At 36.5% G+C, this 23395-nt stretch overlaps 1 protein-coding gene across 1 annotated transcript in view; it reads left to right on the top strand.

The window, feature by feature from the left end:
• The window catches only part of CHM (CHM Rab escort protein), a 151959-nt gene extending 128871 nt beyond the window's left edge, over positions 1-23088 (top strand). The window contains exons 13-15 of the mRNA XM_045031223.1: positions 9923-10021; positions 14174-14343; positions 20201-23088. Of these exons, the coding sequence (XP_044887158.1) occupies positions 9923-10021; positions 14174-14343; positions 20201-20407 (476 nt within the window). The 3' untranslated portion in view covers positions 20408-23088. The remainder of the gene's footprint in view (positions 1-9922; positions 10022-14173; positions 14344-20200) is intronic.
• Positions 23089-23395: the final 307 nt, after the last annotated feature.

The following is a 23395-nucleotide window of genomic DNA, read 5'->3' as shown; positions in this document are numbered from 1 at the left end:
ACCTTTCAAAAAGGGCATTATGAATTGGATAATCATTCCGATGCAAAATGTTCAACAAGCTCTAGTACTGACTTTTGTTTTGCAACCAGCCTTTGCTAGTCCAGTGTTCTGGGGCAGTGCATCTGCAATTCCTGCTCCCCAAGTGGCACAATAGCCAGCTAGCATTGCCACAAATGTGGCCAGGATTGGCCAAAGATGGGACATGGCCAGGATGTGTTGATTCAGCTTTTGCCACTGATGCAGCTAGGGAGGTCCATTTGCAACTTAGTTGTCCTCCACTAATGGGCACCCGTCACCACCAAGGAATGGTGTAATGTAAATACAATCAGGGCCGGCTCCAGACCCCAGCGCGGCATTTGCCGGCATGGGCGGCAGGCTGGGCCGGTGGACCTGCCGCAGTCATGCCTGCGGGAGGTTCACCGGAGCCCCGGGACGACGGGACCTGCCGCAGGCATGACTGCGGAGGGGGCGCTCCTCCCGCGGCTCCAGTGGACCTCCCGCAGGCATCACTGCGGTCGGTTCGCTGGTCCCGCGGCTCGGCTGGACCTCCCGCAGGCATGCCTGCGGCAGCTCCACTGGAGCCGCCGGACCAGCCAACCGTCCGCAGCTGCGAGCGGTCCAGCCGAGCGACCAGCGGACCCTCCTCAGTCATGCCCGCGGGAGGTCCGCTGCTCCCGGGGCTCCGGGGCGTCTCCCACGCATGATTGCTTGGGGTGGCCGAATATGTAGAGCCGCCCCTGAATACAATTGCATACTCCAGCACTTAAAAGCTGTACCCTCAATAGATTACTGTCAGTGAAAGTGACTAATTAGCTCTGTGACTTAGTGTGCTCCCAACTGGAGTTGGGAGAACTGCAGTTCAATTTCAGCCTGAAGCTGTGATGTCACTTTCCAGGTGCTAAATTATTGCCAAAGTCCTCTGTCAAATGAGAAAGTCAGAACCTGATATTTCTGAGTTAACAAATAAGATGAGAAAAAATGAAAAATTTTGGGGACATCTTTGCATTGTAAAGGGGGCAGTTGAACTATAAAAACAATACAAGTTTATCTTTAGTAGAATAGTGGATCTGTTTGTTTGCCACTTATACTTGCATGCTGTTGTTAAAACTCAATAATAAATAGTTAGATTTAGTCTCCAGAGATGTGTGTGCATTATGATATCACCATTAAACCTGAAAATCTTTTCTCATGAGAGAACCAAGATTAGATTAGCTAGGTTGTGTGGATTATTTATGAAAAATTTTGCAAAAGGTAGTGTGCAAGTGGGCTTACGCCGTGTGTTGGTTCCCATGTACAAGGGAAGGCCTGCAACGTTGGTGGTTTTTTCCCCCCAAAGAGCTTTTCTCCTCCTGTTTATTTTTTACATTGGAAATTCAGGTTTTGTTTATCCTGGAAGACTATCAGGATGACCTGAAGAATTATTAGGATTATAATATCACTGTTACCAAAAAAAAGTGAAACATAAGTTATTGAGAGAAGTGATTTTTTTTTTAATTCTTTGTTTTGTTTTTTTGAGGGAGAACAATGGGGGTGAGTTTTGTGACCACTTAACTAAAAAATCTTGGGAGAAAATTTTTAAGAATTAAACACCCTGGACCCTTGATTTTAAATCTGAAATAGCTTCCAGTAGCCTCTTCTGACTCATCTAAGCAATTCTCCAGCAAAATAGGAAGACCAGACATGTAATTCAGTGCTCCTTCATGCATCAGAAAGATGCAAGGAATGGCACAATTGTAACTTTTTTTCCTTTTTAGATTACCTTTAAGCCTAACACCATAAATCCAATCCTGTATTGCAATATGTTGTACTCTACACAGGATTACAAATATTTCATTTCATAAGCACAGCCTTTCAACATAGGTAGCAAATATACTTAGGAGGAGGGATTTTTTTCACAGAATATTTTGGAAACAATCTTTGTTTTGTTGTTTTTTAAATGTGTGGTCCTGTTGATCTCCATCTTTTCCCTTTGTTCCTGTGTACACTGTGCAATTAATATAATTCTATTTGATTTATTTTCATATATACAATTAATCCAACATAACAAACTTCCTACTGTCAATAAATAAAGCACTAACCATCTGAATCTCATCTGACACCTCTTTTTGGCGTTTGTTCTTGAAAGGACAAATTGCTAAGGCAAAGTATTGTACCCAGCACATATTAAGTTTTTCTCTTTGTAGCTATAGAATATAGCTCCAATATTAGAAAATGGGATTTTTCAATCATAATAACATTACAAGAGAAATGAGATTTTATCAGAATTGTATGGCTATATTAAATATTTCTGCATTATCCTTTAGGTTTTTTTATATATGTGTGTGAATGAAATGACTAGAAGGGGAATTCCAGTGTCTCCATTAAGTTTCCTATTTATAAGGGTTTATGTCTGAACTGTTAACATTTGATGTGGTCTGAAAAAGTTGAACAAATTGTTCCTATTGAATCTCACAATAATCCGTTGTTCTTTTCTAAATTCTGCTATAAGGGTTTACAAGTTTGAGACACTTCAAGGAGATAAGTAGAATGATACTGAATAATAACCAACTCATGCACTGTAACCTACATCTGAATTCAGGTCTTCGGAAGGGAAAGGAGGTGAGCTTATCCATTGAGCCGCCTAGTCCCTTAAAACTGTTTACAGTATATAATAAATAAAATTCATTTTAATAATCATTTTGTTATGTATTTATACAACAGAGTACTTTAGGTCAGTTGTGTGGCTAATGCTCATTCATTTAAATGACAGATTTGTTGCCTTGGTTTCTTCAATATATTATGAAACACAACAGGAAGTCAAACCTAGAAAGCATTTAATGTTCAGAGTGGGTTATAAACTCACATGCAAGCAATATTCTAAATTGAGGCTAAAATCTAGCAAAAGAGCATAATGGAATCTTAAACCATTTCCTCCATCCCGCCTCTCCACATTACTTCCACTTCACACAGAATTTTTGTAGCCTTTCCTCAGAAGGTACTTGTTTTGATGGATTTAAATTGCACACTTCGATACTTTACTTAGGCCTGGTCTACACGGGGGGTGGGGGGTGGGTTGTCGATGTACCAGTAATATATGCAACTTCAGCTACGAGAATAGCGTAGCTGAAGTCGACATAACTTATTTCGACTTACATCCCATCCTCACGGCACAGGATCGATGGCCGCGGCTCCCCCGTCAACTCCGCTTTTTGTTCTTATACTCAATTAGTGATGAACTGTTAATTTTTTTATCAGAATGTTGAAATAACATGGTGGCATTTGGGCAGAGCTAAATTCTAGTAGCAAAGCACATTTCATAAATCTCTTATTTTATTTTTACATCATTATCTGTAAATGGGTTTTAACCTGAATGATTTCTCCCTCAAACAATTACTTAAGATAAGTATACAAATACATCTAGTCTTTGATCATAGTGCATAAATGACAGGCACATAATCGGTATTGCCAGCTGAGTGGAACCAAACTCCTTCACTTGCCCTAAAAATTGAGACTGTAATGATGAAATCATGAACTAAACTCATCGTTCTTCCTGCTAGAAGAATTACTTGAAGACAAATGTTGGCAACCACTGTAACTAATGCAGTTATACCTGAGTAAATCAAACATAATCAAAATATATACTGATGAGACTTCGTGACTCATAACCATAACCTCAAAGGTAATAAAAATGATTTTATAGAAAGTAAATGATGTGAACATCAGTGATTTATAGCTGTTTTTTAGGAAAAATAAATTGTATTACAACATTTGAGATAGTAAAACATTTTAATTAAGGTTGCAAGATGACTTTCATTATCACCACATATTTTAATTTACTTATCTTTGTGATATACTCTCTTTTTGGGCTGAAAGATTCCATTCTTAGTTGAGCCAAAGGATAAATTAATTTCTTATATTCAAGAAAATGTTGGGTTTTTTGGTCTTTGTTACCCAAGAAAAGATTTGCTTTTTTTCAAAACTCTCATTGACTTTGGTGTAGGGCTAGGAGTTCACTGAAAATGTTTTTGATACACTTATAAATGAAATAACTTTTAATGCTATGCTGGACAGCAGGGTTTTTTTTTTGTTTGTTTTTTTAAAAGATGCCATGAGTTTTTCTTTAAAAAGAAGAAAAAAATTTAAATTACAAAGCTGTATACAATTTTCTTAAAATAAGGTTTATGTATGTGCAGTAACATTTTTATTCAATTTTAAGTAATTGCCTTTCGTACTGTTGGTTTGATCAAAATTGTATGTAATGTATAGTGACATGAGAATGGTAAGTTGAAAACCTATTCAGTTTGAGTTGAAAATCTGTGGAGATGCTCACAGCACAGTTATGCATCTCCACAGTGCTGCAACTAGCATTTTCCTTTCCACCTGCTCCCTGCCCTCCCTTGAGACAGATTGTCCTGTCTGCTGATGAGACTGGGAGGGCAAAAGGGCCAGAAAATACTGTGTAGTTGAGAGTTCGAAGTAACTCCACTTGGGTAGGAAGAATTGGAGATAGTGAATAGAGTGCATATCCTCTCCATCCATCGCTGCAAAAGTCTTGTACCACTAAAAGGCTTCCAGTCATAGCAACAGTGCTTCTTGAGAACTGTTTGATCCATGAGTTCCCCTGTAACTGCTTTCCAATGGAGGGGTCCAGCAGGAGCAGATGCTTGCTTCAAGATCTTTAATACTGAACAGCGATCTATGGAGTTCAATAGGGACAATATAGTACAGTGCCTGGCTCCATCCAAAAAGAAGACCCTGGGGAGCAGAGAAAGAGACCACGTAGCTGCCCCATGGGAGATCAGTGAAAAATTCCATCCCTTTTTTCGTAAAAAAACAAATATCCAGCAACCAAGAAAATTAAATACTAAACCTATATTCATACAGTAAGGTTGCAAATTTGATCACATACAGGAAGTGTATAGTTTTGTGTTCAGTAGCAAGACTGACTCTCCCATACAGTATGTAGCATTTTCTGTTTTGATTAATTATACAGGGCCATAAATATATACTTTCCACAGGGGAAAAAAATCTAACAATCAAATTCTTCCACTGTCAATGTCAGCTTTCTACATTCTCTTTTTTAGATACTTGAAATCTTGAAATCATAGTACAGCCTTGAAAATTGTCATGAATATTTACCAGACCGTAAGCAAAATCTGTTTGTCCCCACACACCCATTTTATCATGATGATTGATGGCAACTTATGATATTTTACTCACATATAAAAAAATGGGCAAATAAATTTTCACAGTCCAGTATTATTTTGATATTTAATCAAATATATGTATGTATTTAGTTCTTGTAAACTTGAATCAAAAGCCAGTTCCTCTCATCCGTAACAGTTTGGTGCTCTTCTATGAATTCCCTTCTGTGACTGAAAGTACCCATTTATTCACACTTTGCATACTATTGTAATAAACTTTGTACAAAAGATGCCTTGTGAGGTATCATTTGAAAACTAATAACTCACTGACCAGTATTATCATGGTGAAATGTATGTAGCAATATTATATGTGAAGTTTATGAAGTCCCCTGTGTGGTGGTGATGATAGCTCATGTTCAAAACCACCCAGCTCTGACTAGGCAAAAGTTGATAAACAGGTCTATGCTAAACAAAGGCATTTGTGTTTACTACTTGTATGTAAATTGAGGTAAAAAGGTCCTTGAGATAGCAGGGAGAAGAGATGGCAGGAGACAAAGCACATTTGCATTTCAGCAAACATGAGTTAAAAGAAAGAACATGGAGTGTCCTTCGCCACCTGGACCCCATGTCGCTGCCTTTACTGTTTAGGAACCAGCCCTTTGGTACCTGAGAATCAGAAAATATCAGGGTTGGAAGGGACCTCAGGAGGTCATCTAGTCCAACCCCCTGCTCAAAGCAGGACCAATCCCCAGACAGATTTTTAGCCCAGTTCACTAAATGGCCCCCTCAAGGATTGAGCTCACTACCCTGGGTTTAGCAGGCCAATGCTCAAACGACTAAGCTATCCCTCCCAAGTTGGTCAGCCAATGTTGCTGGGAACCTGTGATCAAGATTTTACCTTGAACCAAGCCTACCTTGTGAAGATTTAGCTACTAGGAATTGTTTTATCTTTGTTTTTCTTGTAACCATTCCTGCCTTTAACACCTTATGCTTCTAGTCAATTTAAATACTTAGAGATAGATTTTAATAAACTATTTTTAATCTAAACTAATCAAGTGTTTGCGTTTAAACTGAACTGTTTCGGTAACTCCAGTTCAAATAGCAAACAGTTGATTATTGACCCTTTACATGGGCAATGGACCTTTAATATCTGGACTGTCAATGAGAGGGCAGGATGGTGCAGAACACATGTTTTGGGGAAAATTCAGGACTGGGAGTACGTGGGAGTCACCCTGCAAGTGGTTACTAAAGCTGATGGAAGCCAGTGTGAGACTAGTGCGCTGCTGACAGCCTGCTGGGGTCAGAGCTGCTAGACCAGGGCTGCAGCAATGCACAGACACGCAGGATGTGATCTTCATGCTGTTATGTTGTCTGTGAGTGGGCCTGGCTGGAGCTACAACAGCAAAACATTGTGAAGCACCCAAGGTTGCAGGGCAGGTGATGACACAGCCCATCACTTGTCTGGATTGTACTCTGATATGTGGCACCTCAAATTTGTCAAAATTTGAGTTGCCCAGAATTACTTATAATCTAAATTCCACCTATGCCATATAAGGAGGCATCTCGCTGATCTGTAAGTCCTCTCCATAGCCCAAAATCACTTACGAAGTGTGCAGGATACATGACGTCAGCCTCTGTCCTTGTTGTTTCCCTTGTAACGCTCCTTCTCAAACCTCAGAATTAAACTTGAATTGACTTATAAATTTTCAAACAGGCTTTTGATAGCATTTGGCACAAAGATTATGGCAATGACAATGTATGGTGTCCCCGAAAAATTGACAACGCTGATAAGAAAAAATCTACAGCAAATCGCTAAGTACAATGAGAGTAGACAGAAAGCTGATGGAATGATTCAGAATGACCAAAGGAGTGAAGCAGGGCTGCATACTGTCACCAGATTTGTTCAGCTTGGTACTGGAAGCAGTAATGGCTGTGGAACTGAGATGAAACAAGAAGACTCATGTTATGTGGTAGGATAGTGCACAACCTTAGATTCACAGATGATTTTGACATCACACCATTGAATAAGGAGGATTTACAGAGAATAACTGACAATGCAGACTGAGAAGGCAGAAAAAGTGATTGAAGAGCTGCATGTAGAAGACAAAAATTATGGCAACTGGAAGAAGAGGTAAAATCAAACTGACAAAGAATTAGAACAAGTGGAAAAAATTGTGTATCTTGGAGGACTGTTATTGAAGAATGAGAATTGTGAAGATGACAAAAAGAAGATTCGGACTTATTGCTGCTGCATTCAGAAAAGTCTGCAAGATCTGGAAGGCTAAAAGACATTTCATAAAAACAAAAGTCAACATAGATGAGACAATTTCATGCTGGTACTGTTTTTCAGGTTGGAATGCTGGAGTTATGAAGATAGCCAAGGAACAAAAGATTTTGATTGCAGAAATGAACTGGCTCAGTGGAATACTGAGAGTTTCAAGACTGCAGAAAATAAAAATTGAAGAGAGAAGAAAAAGTCTAGGGCAAGAATTAACACTGTCCTAGAAAATTAAAGAAAGACCTCTGTGATGGTTTGGAGACATGTCAAGACTGGACCTGGAAAGGATACTATACATAGCAACACATGCCACTGTGCAAGGAACTAAAAACAGAGGAATACCAGGGATGTGTTGGATAGACACAGTAAATAATGACATAGGTCAAAAAGGTTTAAAGATGAATGAAGCTGGTATAAGACAGACTTTATTCAGCCCCATTGTTGCTATTGAGTTGGAATCAAAGAAAATGGAGATCTCATTTCACGTGCTCTTGTGTTTTTAAAAAACAAAAAGGGTGGTGAACTCACAGACAAGAGAATAGCATCTTCACTGAGACAAAACTTGGATAGTCACCTCAGCTCTGAGAGTATTGTCTGCAAAGTCTTTTGCGTGGCTGTTCTCAATGTGGGGGGGACATTAGGAGTACAAAGTCAAACAAAAACCAACATAAAATCTACTTTAAAATAGAATTTCCCAAGCAGCATCTTTCAGGAGTGATCTCTCACCTAACTAAGATTTGCTGTTCAATCCTAGAGGGACTGCAGCTCCGTCTGTGGAATTTGGACTTGCAGACTAACATCTGATGACATCCTTCCCAGATATTCTGTTGGTAATCTCTTTGGGAAGCATAGGGACAAAGCAGTCATTGAAGCCATGGACAAGAGGAAATAGGTCTTGTTTAAAATGTTGGCTAACAAGTGTTTTCAGATATAACCTGTTGCAATAGTTTAGACAGGACCTTATTTAGATACCTAAATAGAACCTGTTGGGGTCTCTGAGCTCTTCTGAAAATCTTGTTCAAAATTATTGGGTTGTGAATATATTTTTGTTGACATCAATGACTCTAAAAGTTGAAAACTCTGACATGGATCTTTTTACTGTAAGTTTCAGTAAGCTTCAGTAAGGCATGTTCTGATCCATCCTCCACTTTTACAAGCTGTCTGGAGAGACACCATAGCTCACATTGTGCCAAGTATATGCATCACTTTTTCTTGTTGCTGCTTTTTTTTAAATGTGGTCATATCCTGATATTGGAAGCCTTTTCTGTAAGTGTAAAATCTCTTCTCTGTATCTACCCCATGGATCTCAAATGATATTCTGCTCTCCCAGAAAACTTACATGAACATGAGATCTGTTAATGTAAATGGGACAGATTACAGTGCACAGATATGTCACATAATATGAGAGGGGAATTTGGCCTTAAAATTAATATTGGCTTCTTTTAGAATGCACAGTTTCATGTGCTAGGTAGTAATTTGAAAGGACTCCAAGATTATAAAACTAAAGTGGTATTTTTTTAAAGAGGATAGTTTACAGAGATGCTGCAATTTCTGGTAGAGTTCTAGTTTTCTATTCAGACTGATTTGTCTGGTGCCTCTTCCAAGCTCTTTCTTCCTGCAGGTTGCTACAGACAAAACTCTGGATATTGAACTATTATATCAGAACTATATTGAAATAGTTGTTTGTCTGCAACTTCCACTCATGCTAGTAAGACTGTTACTCAAGAGGCAAGTTAAACCTATTACAGGCAATGCTGTGCTAATGATTGTAGTCATACCTCTTTGTTCAAGATGTGACTGAGCTACACATATACCTTCATAGTGAACTGCTATCTCAGTATTGCTTTGTTAAGAAAATGATCCGATATTTTTAAGTACAGTGTTGAATGGAAACATCATCCTTAGACTTTGGATTAAATTGCTTGAAAAAACATTCACTCTCTGAACTCCTTTTGAGGTTTTGCAGGCACTTTGCAGGCTATTTTGTTAGGTTTAGGAGAGGAAGGAAATTGGAAGTTAAAAGCTCTCAAGTACAAATACCGATGTGTCTGAACGAAGAGATTGAAAATATTCATAAAGATCTAGGAAAGGAAATGTACTGTTGTGGATCTGTTTTTAAGGTAGATTTTTATATTATGTATAATTTAAGTTTAAAAAGCAGATGTTAAGTGTTTAATTGACTTGCTCTATAAAAATTGGAGAACGCTAAATTTTTGCACTGTAAGCGTCAGACGTGGATAGCGGAGTTACTGGTTCCAGTAATGTTTATAAAAAGATAGTCTATCCCAAAAAGTTTCACTTTATGTTTGGGGATCTTTCTCAGAAATTTATTATTACTCTTCCTAAACTGAACTTCTCTGCTCCAAAAATGCAGCTCTTCTCTTAGTTGAGAGAAGTGACATCTGTTTAGAGAAGTCATTTCTTGGCACTGGTGTTCTTTTTTTTTTTTTTAATTGTAATCAATATTTGTATGTAAGGGGTGGTAACAATCATAATCAATCTGTGTTTCCCCCTCCAACAGACTTGGTTCATTTTACCTGCTCATCAACTAAAACTGCTAAAGAAGATTTAGAGCCTGTTGTACAGAAGCTGTTCTCCCTAAATGCTGCAACAGAGAGAGGTAAGAAAAATAGATGAAAAGTATTATGGAAAAATTTTACAAATATGTTTGCTTTTTGAATTTTAATATTTCTTCTACTGAACATCTGAATCCACCATTAAGATGAAAACACAGAGTGATCTCCGCTTCGTCGGCTGTTTGGGAATCCATGTTCTAAAGTAAAGGATTCAATATATGTTAAAAAAGAGTGAGAGAACATAATTAGATAAAGGTCACTTACCTCTTTCCTTGATTATGATGTAATGGTCATGGGTAGAGCTTCAGACATTGTTTAGGTCCAACAGTTCTGAATGAGCAGAGCAAGACTTTGGCTATAAATGTCCAGCATTGAAGAAACTATGGGAGGCCTGAAAGCATTTTCTGGTGTTTTCATTTCTAACAAATGTTTCTTTGCACGGGAAAGGTTTGTTCAAAAGGACTTAGACAGACACTACTGCTGAAACATGAATGCAATTTCCAATGCATTACTTGTATCCTTCCTTATTTTTCTTATCCTTCCTTATTTCTTATACTGCTGCCCATCATTTTAGTATTGGCACTCCCAAGATAAAATAAAATCCCAATAGGATGATGATTTACTTTTCCAGTCTGATTCCCCAGAGCAGTCAGGACTGTGTGCTTTTCTGTGATGTTCTTTTGCTTTCTCTTATCCCTCCTCTTACATTGCTTCTCGTCTTTCTCGTCTTCATCTTTTTCCTCCACTTCTCCTCTTGTTTGCTGTTTGTAACTGCAGTTGTACAAATTCTAAGTTGAAGTGAATTGTACACTTCATCCTGAAGATAATGAGATTTCTAGTCACTCTTATTCCCAGTAATGAGTCCCAAAGCCTTGACCCTATTTCTGAGAAAACCCTGGCAGATGTTTTCATGAGCTTTGCCCTTGACACGGACAGCTTCATAGTGCCTGGGGAATGTAACTGTTTAAGAATGTAGCTGTTGCAAAGAGACGGTTGGTCTCTGAGGTATCTTAAGCCAGTTCATCAAAGGTCCTCAAGAATCAATACCAGAATTTTGAATGTAACCTTGTATTTTATGTGGAGGCAGTGTAGAAGGTGGAGCAGCTGGGTAAGGTACTCTTGGTGGTTGCCGCGTTGTGAACGAATTAAAGCTTTTTTTAACCGTTGGAGTACTCATACTCAACTATAGTGAATTGCCTTCTCATAGCAAAACACTGGAACTTTTTTTGACAATTGGAGTATTACTTTGCAACCAAACACATAAACTAACTAGTGTAGATCATTCTAATAATCATTGCTGATAACCTACTAACTTGCAAAATGCTCACTGTGTAGCTTAAGATTCACAGCCTATTTACCATGTTTTGTGAATAGTTGACATTTAACTTTTCATTCTTTTCCTGTTTCTTCTCTTTTCCCCTTTTCTTAATTCTCTTTTGTAGCTTCAGGGCTCATTTGATAATAAAAAGAGGAAAAGCTGCTATTGCCTTCATCAGAAGGTCTGATTTGGTTTGAGTAGTACATACATCTTCAAAACATATTTTTTCTTTCTTTTCAGTTTATAGTACAGGCAAATCTCATTTTTACAAAATTGAAAAATCAAGTTTTTGTAAAATTTGAGGAAAATGCAATTACCTACCTATTGGACTTTGGAAGACAGATTTTGGACCAAAAAAAGGGAGGGTTGTAAATACAAGTTGTGTGTTTTGTTTTCTTTCATTCAGAAATTTTATTACTAGTGTGCTCATTAAGTTAAAGCCCACAAAGTTGTATACTAGAGACCTAAGCTTAAATGTATAATCTGTAGTCTGCATTTTAAAAAGCAGTATCGTATGCCTCTTAGAGTATCAAATGGTAAATAAATGATTAGCTTGCAGTTCAGTGTCTTTTTTTTACATTAATCTTAATGTTTAAAGTGATCCAGTTTTGAAGTGATGTATTATTTAGAACCTGAATGAAATTCTTCTATAAGAACTCTGATCAGAAGGGGTCCTCAGGTGCACTGAGGCACTGAAAAGCTAGTTTTCACTGACACATAGGCCTTTTTATCATCAGGATGAGGTAGTGGTCGTATTTTAATTAAAATGTCAGAACAAATACTGTTGGAGTTATTGAAAATGAATCACTAGATAAAGTGAGCACTGGGCCATGGCAGGTCAAAGAGGGAAAGTCACCTGGAGAGGAGGACTCCATTTATTTTCCTGCCTAAATGAGGAAGAAGTAACTTTTATGAGCAGTCTGAACTTTTTAATATATTAAAGTGCATCTTGTTCTGTATTAAAGTTCATGCTTTCACAGGCTGATGGATTTAATTTGTTTTCAAATTATTCAGTAGGGTTAACACCTATTTTTTAAATAAATTGTTTGATAGTCATAAAAAATAGATGCTGATGGAATGATATAGATTTATCCTTATGTTCTTGCTGTTTTGTTTACAGTACTATGTCGCTTATGTTTTTCTGAATGTCAGCATTATCTGGCAGGACAGTTGGTTCTTTGAAAAAGAATAAATCTAACAGATTATTTTACAAGGAGTAAAGTTTTATGCAGGATAATAATGCTGGCAGCATTTATTTATAGAGGATGTAGAATGCCAAAAAGGGACAGAATGAATTTTCCAAACAAAATAGCATCTAAAAATCTCAGTATCAGTATTGTACATTCTGCTTTTGCATTGCTTCACTATCATCTTCTAAGAGGTGTTGCTGGTTTTCCTGAGTAACTGGAAAAAGATACAGATAGTAAATGAGGAAGAATTAGAAATTGGTGGTTTCTCGTGCATTGAGAATAACGTGCTCTCTTTGATAAACAGAGATAAATGGATAAATTCACCTTTGATTTCCATTTAACAACGACACAACAAAAAAGACAAAATAGAATGACTAAACTATCTGAATTGGAGTAATTTATTATTTTTGTTGTTCTCCATTATCCCTGGTTATTGTTGTTTATTTTCTGTATTTGTTGCCAGTCCTTTCATAAGAACTCCCTTTTGCATTGGGGATTAGGCACCTTATTTCCGTAGGTCACTTTTAAAAATCTCACCCTTTGTGGTTTGTCAAACACTCTGTTATCCTGTGAAAAGTGCTCTATAACTGCTAAGTCATTGTTAAGTGGGAAATGACAAAATAGAATGTATATTGTGAAGCAACATTTGAGATGGGCCCTGTTGCTTGATAGCAGCAGGTTGGCGTGTCATACAGAGGACCTGTATTCAGGAACAAATTCCATGCTCTCATTTCTGTGGTCAGGGGAAACAAATGGGGTAAGGTGAAAATGTACTTGGAAACCAAATTCAGAACTTCTACAAGCATGTATATTTCCTTACGTAAATCTCTGGATGAAACTCAACAGTGATATGTCTTTATCAATTGGTCAAAACAATAGGTCTAAATGGAAAAGCAATGTAATTTGCATTTATTTGACATTTGGTTGATGTACAAAACAAGTGTAACTGTCATACATACTAAAGGAATGGAAAAGGGAAGTGAAACAGAAAAAGCAACCAAGAGGTGGGTATAAGGTAAGATGAAATAAGGGGATGGATAGATAGACTGTTTTACCACTTACACCTGTCTTGCGCTGTACAATGTCATATCAATGTAAAATTTGGCTTTTGGTTTTTAGGCATAGGCAAATGTACAGTCCATAACTACACTTTTTTTTTCCGCAGAGAAGCCCTTTCTAAACAAGTCATGGATAAACAGTTAATGTGATTTGCTCTTGAAATTAAAAAGGGAGCACTGAGGGTAACACCAGTTAGTGAAAAGGGTTGGGAAATGTATTGAACTTCAAAATCAGCAACTCCAGAATGAGATGGTCAGTTTAGCACATACTGTAAGAAGACTCTTCTGGGGTCAATCAGGAGCAGTATAAGGCATGTTGGATTCAAATTAACTTGAGTTTTTTTACTTTAACAAAAAACTTTATTCAAAAGTTAAAAATTGTAATAATCCAGCGAGATTTAAAATGTTAAGTGGCTAATTAGGAAATTCCTTTCTTGAAACCTTATAATAAGAAGAATGTATTAAAAGCACTATTGATATGCTTTAGTGCCTTTTAAAATATATATATATTTATACTCTATTACAGTAATTTCATGCTAATAACTGAATTGACTGTTTTATTATACTGAGTTATACAAGTCTCTTATTATATTTGAATGCTGGTCACTGAAAACATTTCTTGCCATTTAGAGTCCGAAAATGGAGGAGGACTGGGAAAGCCCAGAGTCCTATGGGCAGTATACTTCAACATGAGAGATTCTTCAGGCATTGACAGGAATTCATATGACTGTTTACCCTCAAATGTCTATGTCTGTTCTGGGCCAGATTGTGCATTAGGAAATGACTATGCTGTCAAACAGGTAAGGGAACTCATATTTTTCAACTTTGAAAGCTTTCGGTTTAAAGGCCTCAAGTGATGCTGGGTATATAACAGTACATTATAAAACAGAACAAACAGAGTGCATTGACAATATAGCTGTAATGTGCTTCATAGAACTGGTGACTGTTGAGAAAATTTTTGGAAGAGAAGTTGAAAATTTGGGTTTAATAGAGAAGCCAGCTAATAAGGTGCAATACTTGAAGACTTGAAAGTGGGAGTGAGAGAAAAAGAAAGGGATCATTAGAAGACACTGTGGTGGAACACTGGGTTATAACAGAAGATATATAGCTCTGTCCATGTCCATAATTTAGACATGGACAGAGCTATAGTGTCATTTGACAATAGAGGGAAAGTTTAAACTTAATGGGGGTGGGGAAGGGAAGCTAGAGAATCAAGGAAGCAGACATAACAGAAAAGGATGATCCTTGTATCAAGATTTTTGGCTATATTACAGGTGAAAGATGGGAAGACCAAAGAATACAGGATAGATTTAATCACATAGGAAATAACCAGAGAACAGGCTATTTTTTGGCACCGGGGATAAAGAGAATAAGGTGAATTCTGATGTCTTTGTAGAGAAGAAAGCATCACTAACCAAGAAAAGCCAGAAAAAATTAAAAGTAGAGTTCACACTGCAGAGTAAATTTTCAAAGTACAATGGATGTAGTCATGTAACTTCTGTTTGCTTTATGAAAAGATATAAGACACTGATGCTCAGCTGAAGACATGGCCTCCCAGTGCTTTGGAGAAGATAAAAAAAAAAAAAAGTTACTAGGCAAATGTAGATTTGCCTATCAGAGTAGCAGAGAGGTGTGGAAATAACCTTAACTATGGGGGGAATAAACGGCAGCCCAATCATCCAGGCTGCAGGTAGGATGCCCTTCAAGTACTGCTATATCACCTAGCTCCTCTTTGCCTGCTTTCCCTACTACTGTGCAGCAGAGGAAGAATGGATCTTCTTGGTCTCCAGGCCCTGCCTCACTGAAAAAAAGACCCGCAAAAGTGTCTCTTCTTTGCTGTTCTCTTCAAGAATCCACCCTAGTAAGATAGGTTGGTAGTTTAGACCTATATACTGCACTTATCACCATGATATGAGTGCTTTCAGTGCTAGCACACATGAACGGTTTTTACACCTACATAATGTTAAGTGACTCTAGTATTTTTTAAAAGTTGTTTTTTTAAGTGACTCTGGCCAGAGAACATGAATGGAAAACTTTTATCCAGCTACAGTTTTTTAGGGCCAACCATACGGTTTTATAATGGAATGGCTGACGCAGCCTGAACTGTAGTGTCAGAACAGTTATAATTAAGGGCTAATAGTATTCTTCACTTCATTTTACAAGGCAATAATTTGCTTCCCAAGAGGATAAACTATGAGGATAACGGATTATACAGAGAGAAATAGTGCAAAACATTAGGGTAGCACTATTACATTGTAAATGACTTGTTTAAAAGAGAATTTTAAACTGTTTTATCATTTTAAACTGAGTGCAAATTAAAAGCTGCTTAAATTACATTTAAAAGTTAATTTAGGGCATATTTACAGTACACTTTTTACCCAATGATGAGCTGTGGTATACCATGTCCACACCATTCTGTCCACAACCTATCCACCACCTTTTCTAGCGCCATCGTTGTTTCCCCTCAACTCCATTTCAATATGAGTGATATTACTGTAACTGGAAACTACTTCTGTTCTTTAAATTTAAAAATTCAAGTTGCTGTAGTTTCTCTATATGGCTCTGAAATGACTGCAACTAGAAGTATGTATTCTCTTCTGGGCAAGTGACCACTGAAAAGCTATTTGTAAACTGGATTGAGCTCAGAGGAAGAGCCAAAGAAATGATCAGGAGCAGGAAGGATTGACATATGGAAATAATATATTTAGTTTACCTAAGCAATGACTAGCTTTCAGTGGAACATAGTTCACAAATACATAAAGGATTTAAACAGCAAGGAGAGAGAGGAATATTTTAGTATGAAACACAGGGATGTTACTAGAAATAGTAATGGGATTAAACTAAGACTGGGAAAATGTAGGCTGAACATAAGGCAAACTTCCTGAAAATGAGCAATGTGGTGGAAGTTCCCTCACTTAGGTTACATTTAAATTGCATAGGACAAAAGTACTAGAAAATTTACTGTAGGGAGACATGCTAATTAGCATGATGATGGTCTGGATGATCTATCTCCAACATAGGTGATTGATTCCACGTTTGCTCTTAGTGATGCTTTCCATGAGTTCCACTTGCACTACTTTTGAGTATTACCAGTTCTTGTGAATCACGTGGTCTGATTTTTGTATAACTGGTAGTATGTTCTATATGACTGACAGTACCACAGTTTCTTTGCAGATTTTACTGCCAAAAAATCCAATAAACAGTCTATTTAACCTCAATTTTAATTGGTTAATTTTCTAGTATATCATATTGTGTTTTAATCTGATGTGATATTTTAATTTCCTCTGGGATAAGGCTAAAGAGAGGAATTAGTGCTATTAGGAACTCTCTCTAAAGTCAACAGGAGCTCTAAGTTTAAATCAAGGGCAGAATTTGGCTCCCAAATTTATTTGTTCCACAGCATAACCTGTTTATAGATGAATTATAGTGTAGTAGGTCAGTGTGGTGGTTGAATCCAAGGTTTCATATTTAGTATAATATACCTGCACCGTATTTAAAATGTATAAGATGTTATTCATCTCAAGTTAATAGTATACACTAAAGACCCTGTCAACATTTGTGGCACTGCATGCCTTTTCCCCATTATCTGGTGGTATTTGGAAGTATTGAGATTTATGAAATTTATTGGTCATCTTGTATTTCATCCTGTTAGTTCAACAGGATTCTGTATACATGTTATTAAATAGAAAGGGGTTATATAGCTTCTGTGCAAGCTATTAAAGGTAGATGTCCAGAATACAGCAAAACACCATACAGTACATTGTCATTTTAATTTTTTTTAAACAGTGTAATTGTTGTTAAACTACAATATCTCTCTAGTTTCTCTACACAGTAGTGTATGTTGCTTAGCTTAGAAATTTACAGATTGGAATGCTATTACCCATAACTTAATATCAAAGAAACTATTTACTATATCAGTTACTTACTGTGAATACCAAAGTGTTATAATGAAGAGTCTGTTAAATTATTATTGGTTATTCTGCATGATTTCAACTGAATACGGTTAACTTTAAATTGGTAGACCTGAAAGCACTCTGTACTATTAAATTGTTCAATTACAATCAAAGTCATGCTGTCCTACATAGCATACTGAGAAATGCTGTCCATGTTCAATCTCATAATTATCTGACCAAGTTTTGGAGTGGGTATTTGCTGCCTAATTTGATACTGACTATCAAAGGCACATGCACTGCAAACGTTGGTCTGTTTTAGTTGGTGTTTTTGTTTAAATGTAAGATGCCATTACATTTTCTTCATCCTAGCAATGTCACCAGAGTAACCATTGATAAAATTTTGCTGTGGGTTAAAATAGAAATGCTGGGGATTTTTTAAAATGTTTTCTTACCTTATCTTTAAAATTTTCCTTTGAGACTTGATATACAGAGTTTGGGCTTTTTTTTTTTCTTTTCCCCAATCAAAAAATCCATTTGGCTGATTTTCAAATTGAAAAGGCATGGTTTGTATTGCAAAATAGAATTCGTGTATTAGACATGCTATATTCCTGATTTGTAACTGAAAACAGTTTTGAAAGAGGAGAAAAAAATGTAAATTAGGGAAACCAGAATTTTACAATGATACCGAAATGAGTCTGTGTCACTTAGATACAAGCTTAGTAATGGAATCCTTCATCCTTGAAATCTCAGTTCAAATCCATTGCTGGTCAGAGGTGATTGAAGTTCATCATTAGAAGGCTCTTTGGTTAATGTGGATTTGTTAATCTCAGAACAATTCCTGAGAGGACAGGCACCCCCACCACAAAACCCACCCCTGCAATTGGTACTGATTGACCTCATTGTTGGCCAGTGCAAATGCCAGAGATTGGATGGGCAGAGAAACTAAGGCCTGGTCTACACTACGGGGGGGGGGTGTCGAACTAAGGTACGCGACTTCAGCTACGCGAATAGCGTAGCTGAAGTCGAACTACCTTAGTTTGAATTTCCTACCTGTCCAGACGCCGCGGGATTGAACTCCGTGGCTCCCCCGTCAACTCCGCCACCGCCGTTCGCGGTGGTGGAGTTCTGGAGTCGACGGGAGCGCGTTCGGAGTTCGAACTATCGCGTCTAGATTAGACACGATAGTTCGAACTCCGAGAAGTCAAACTCTCCGCGTCGACCCGGCGGGTAAGTATGGACCTACCCTAAGTTTATCCTCTAATCTCTTGAAGTGATACCAACACATCAGGATAGGGTATATTGAAAGGAGAGAGTGGGGAAATCTTCTGTTGCCACTGTCCATGATGTATCTGTTCTGTGAATAAATAGACCCATTCAGTCTGCATTTCCAAGCTGAAAATCCAGCTCCTTTGAGTACCACTAATTTGACAGGTGGAGGTGGCAATGAGAGTGGAGAGTACAAATCTCATCTCATTCCAGACTTTATTTAGACCCTGATCCTGCAAAGAGATGCACTCAGGTGGATCCCTGTGCTCTTGTAGAGCCCCATTGACTTCTGTGGTGCTGTGTGCTAGTGCCAGATCCACTTGCCTTAGAGTGTAAGCTCTTAGGGACAGGGAATTTGTCTTCAGTTTGTCTGTACTGTGTATATCATTTGGTGTTATCTAAATAATAATCCCCAAACTGTAAGACTCCTTAGCTCTCCTTGTAAATCAAAATCATTAAATGGCCTATAAAGGGAGATTGCTTAATTTGGGAAAAGCAATCCGCTCATTGCTTAATTTGGGAAAAGCAATGTAAATAGAATAATAAGATAAGTAATGACACCTTTTGCATAGCTATGGCTAGCTGGGATTTTGCCGCTGGTCCCCGAGATCTTGAATCTATGCAAAATTTATGATTTGCAGGAATTACTGTTCCTTTGCCGTTTCATGCTTACCCAGAATGTAGTGTATTTACTATTGTAATCCATGCATTATTATAGCATGTGTCCTGATTCTTCCTACAGTAAGCATTTTTTAACATCAATCACTGTGACAGTCGACAGCTTAACACTGTCACTTTTAAGTACTTAATTACTGAACCTTAATAGTGTCTGGAATAAATTGTTTAATAATGAAATCATTGTGTTACTTCTGATAGCAACTTTATTCTTATTAAAATATAATGTATTATGTATATAGACACCTTTTTCAGAGAAGTGGTCTGTGTGTTTGGGTACACATGCATGCAAACACAAACTTTATAGATATATAAGCATTTATAACTGTTTTTGTAAAATATAAAAATAAATCATGCAAAACTGCATACACATTTGCCATCAAAAATAGTACATTTTAGAGTAATAGTAATTAATATTGAGCTATGTATTTAATGAGAAAAACATCAGTAGTAAATACTACATACAAGCAATACAGCTATGATTTTTTTGCAGTTTTTAATTTTAAAAAGAAGGTATTTGGAGGGATAGATGATCTATGTTAAATGTTAACATTTTAATGGCTCCAATGGGCCTGTAAAGTTCATACCTTTTGCTGCTTCTGTTGTTGGACTGGAACCAGGTGTCTTTTCTCAATGGAAAAAGATTCATACATTTTGTAAATGAAAGCTACATTTGCAGTATACTGTAGAATGCGCCAACAATTGCTGAGAAGTTCTAAAAACCACATAATCTGTCTTTTCACACCATTGGTTTTCTTTCGATTTTGATCTGGTTTTAGTAAAGGTCCACCTAAAGTTAACTTTTTGTGTTTTCCTTGAATAGGCTGAGACACTTTTTCAAGAAATGTTTCCTAAGGAGGAATTCTGTCCACCACCACCAAATCCAGAAGATATTATCTATGATGGAGATGGGACTCAGCCAGAAGACCCTGGATTCAGTAGTTCATCCAATACAAAAACAGAGCCCTCGCCCAAGGAAAACAGTGATGGAGATAGCTGTAAAGTTTCAGAAGAACAGCATGAAGAATAGAACGTACTGAGATTGAACCCAGTATCGCTGTCATCTCAGTGGAAGAGTTTGACTTAGTCGGGGGGTTAGTACAAACAGTTGTATTTATTATATGTGATCTTCTTACTTAGGTTGAATAATATCTTACTTTTTAAGGAGCCTCATTTGATTTCGGTGGGACTGCTTATAATTGAGTAATACTCAACCTGTCACAGGGAGGTTATCAGAGCTGGATCCAGAATCAGAAAATAAAACATTTCATTTTCAAATCTGATTTTAATTTCCTTGAGAAGACTTTTTGTTTTTTAGTAATGATTCCTCCACCTTACAAACAGAGACACACTTCAAGATTATCAATAGCAACAAAACTTGTGAGTTAGTTAAATATAATTGACAATGGGACAAATCATCTGCTGATGTAAATTGTAATAGCTATATTGACTTCAATTTACACCAGCTGACGATCTGCCCCAAAATCTTTCCCTCCTTTAAATTGTATATAAGGAGGGAACATTAGACACTATTGACAGTTCTAGGGTGTTCAAGCAGATAAACTTTTATATTTGCTGATACAAGTCCTTCATTTGAAGGCTGCTTTAAGAATAGCTAATATCACATTTACTTTGCTTATGAAAAATATTCTATACTAGTTTTTGAAATTGGTGTCATAGGTTCATTATTCATATTAAGCAGAAATAAACTGTATATAATAAATACATTGGTCTCAGTTGAAACCAAGTATATTAGTACTTAAAACATTTAAAAAGATTTAATACATTCCTTTTTTGATTGATGTCAAGAATTTAACTATATTTGCCAGTGACATGACTTTTACAGTCTAGTCAGGAAGAAAATATAATTATTTAAAATTACTGCTGGACTTTCTTACATAATTAAGAACCACCAGAAATACAGCATGTTTTGAGTCTCTGTAAATATTTTGTTTAAACAAGATTAAGGCCCCAAACTTGCATGTACATAAGGGTTTGCAGGACTAGAGTCTGTAAAATTTAAATAGTTAAAATAGAAAATTTTGGCCATAGTTTTGGAGGGAAAATGTTGGCCTGGTTCTAATTACAATTGTCTTCATCCAAAATGAGTCTAAAAGTAGTGAGATAGCTGTAAATTATGCATTTTGTAATGATAAATCATAAAGCATATTTATACAAGAGAATTTGTAAATGTATTTATAAACTTGGTTTGTGTACAGAATTACAAAACCAGAAAAATCTTAAAAAGGTTACTGATAGTAAATAGGCTCTCACCTCTCTTCTAAATAATATTTTGAAATTCTGCACTCTAGCTAAAGAAAGAAATAAGTACATATGGGCTTTTAATTACAAAAAACTGAAATTTGAGTGGTGGAAGTTTTACCATAAAATCTAAACATTTTACCTGAAGTCAAATATATACAGTATAATTCGCCAATATCTATACATATATATGGTAAACAAATTTTGATGATGGTCAGAATTTAAATTGCTACATAAGCTTAGATATGATTATACCATTATACAGCAAATTATAGTACTTTTTTAAATACTGTACATCATTACAAATAATGCCATCAAATAATTGATGTCCGGTATTGACTGAAAATATTGACACGGCTAGGATTTTCTACAGTTTTTCAGTAAATGTGCCTGCCTTGGAGATGGCTTTGTGCCATAAAGGTCGATTTATTTATTTTTTTACAACATTGCCAACACAATGTAGAACATTATTTTCTGTCTTGCATCATAATACAATATCCAGATTCCATTTATTAAACGTGTGTTAATGTTTGCATTCTGTCACATTTGTTTTTACTAGATAGACATCATGCTGTGTAATCATAAAGTCCTCAGAAAAAATGTAGTTGAAATCCATTTTGATTGCTAAATAATAGTGATCCTTGGTATGCTTGCAATTAAGCAGCTAATTACAGATGGTAACAAGTAGCCTGCCTGCCTTTTCATTCTCAGCTACCATTGCTATGTATATATCAAAAAGCATGAATGTAGATTAATTATAGTTAACATCTACAAATCTGTAAAGGAACTCAGACAAAAACCTGGTTTCTGTTTGCCTTTCAATAACAGGAATCATGTTTGAGTTTTCATCTTTTATGTTTACAAGAAAATAACATTTGTTGTTTGAAAATTAAAGGTTTGCTTGCATGTGCATTTCTTTCTGTATTTTCTTTCAGTTGTGCAAGAAAAGCACTTTACTGCTAGCTTCTAAAGTTTTGCTGAACTGTTTAACGTCAGTTTGTCACATTGCTATTTGTGATGTGATTAAAGTATACGTGCATCCTAAGAAATTTGCTTAATAAAGATATTTCATGCATTCATGTCAATGTAAAGTAAAAGGTTTGTATGTTACACATTTTAGATAAAACAAGGGGTGTGCAACTTACAAGTCATAAGCTATGATTTTACACTACATTGATTGCCTAAAAACTCTTTTCATGTCTTCTTCATATAGTGAATGAAATCTTAAGTGTTTTTTCCTGTGGTAGTTGAGCACCCAATAGCTCACTTGGAATAGGAATAGACGAGACTGTTGATGTTCTTCTATTATATGGAAATCATGTATTGAACTGTGGTTTGTTCTCAAATTAAATGATTTAAGCCTACAAAGTGAGGGTTAGGCTTATTTGAAGTAGTTTTTAAGTCTTGTCAGACAGAACATATTCAAAAGATAACATGACTTTTTAAGAACCAGCGATTTATCTGTGGGATTATTAATAAATCAAGTTAAAGAAAGATAAGGTTAATTGAATTTTTAAACAAGTAGCTGTATTATCCTTCAAGCACCTTGGAGCTCATACAATATTCACACCTTTTTTCTAACAAGTGCTTTGATATGTTTGAATTCCTTTTTTAATGAGTACTTTCTTTTTAACTTTGGTTAATTGGATTAACCCTTAATATTCAAACCTGCAATTTGATGCCACTTTTCCTTCCTCGTGGTGTATTGCCTGATCTCTGACAGCAATCAGTTACCCTTTCCTGGGAAGTATTTTCC

Source organism: Mauremys mutica, chromosome 9, assembly GCF_020497125.1.
Source record: "Mauremys mutica isolate MM-2020 ecotype Southern chromosome 9, ASM2049712v1, whole genome shotgun sequence".
NCBI classification, from domain to species: domain Eukaryota; kingdom Metazoa; phylum Chordata; order Testudines; family Geoemydidae; genus Mauremys; species Mauremys mutica.
This window is presented reverse-complemented; position numbering and strand designations above follow the sequence as displayed.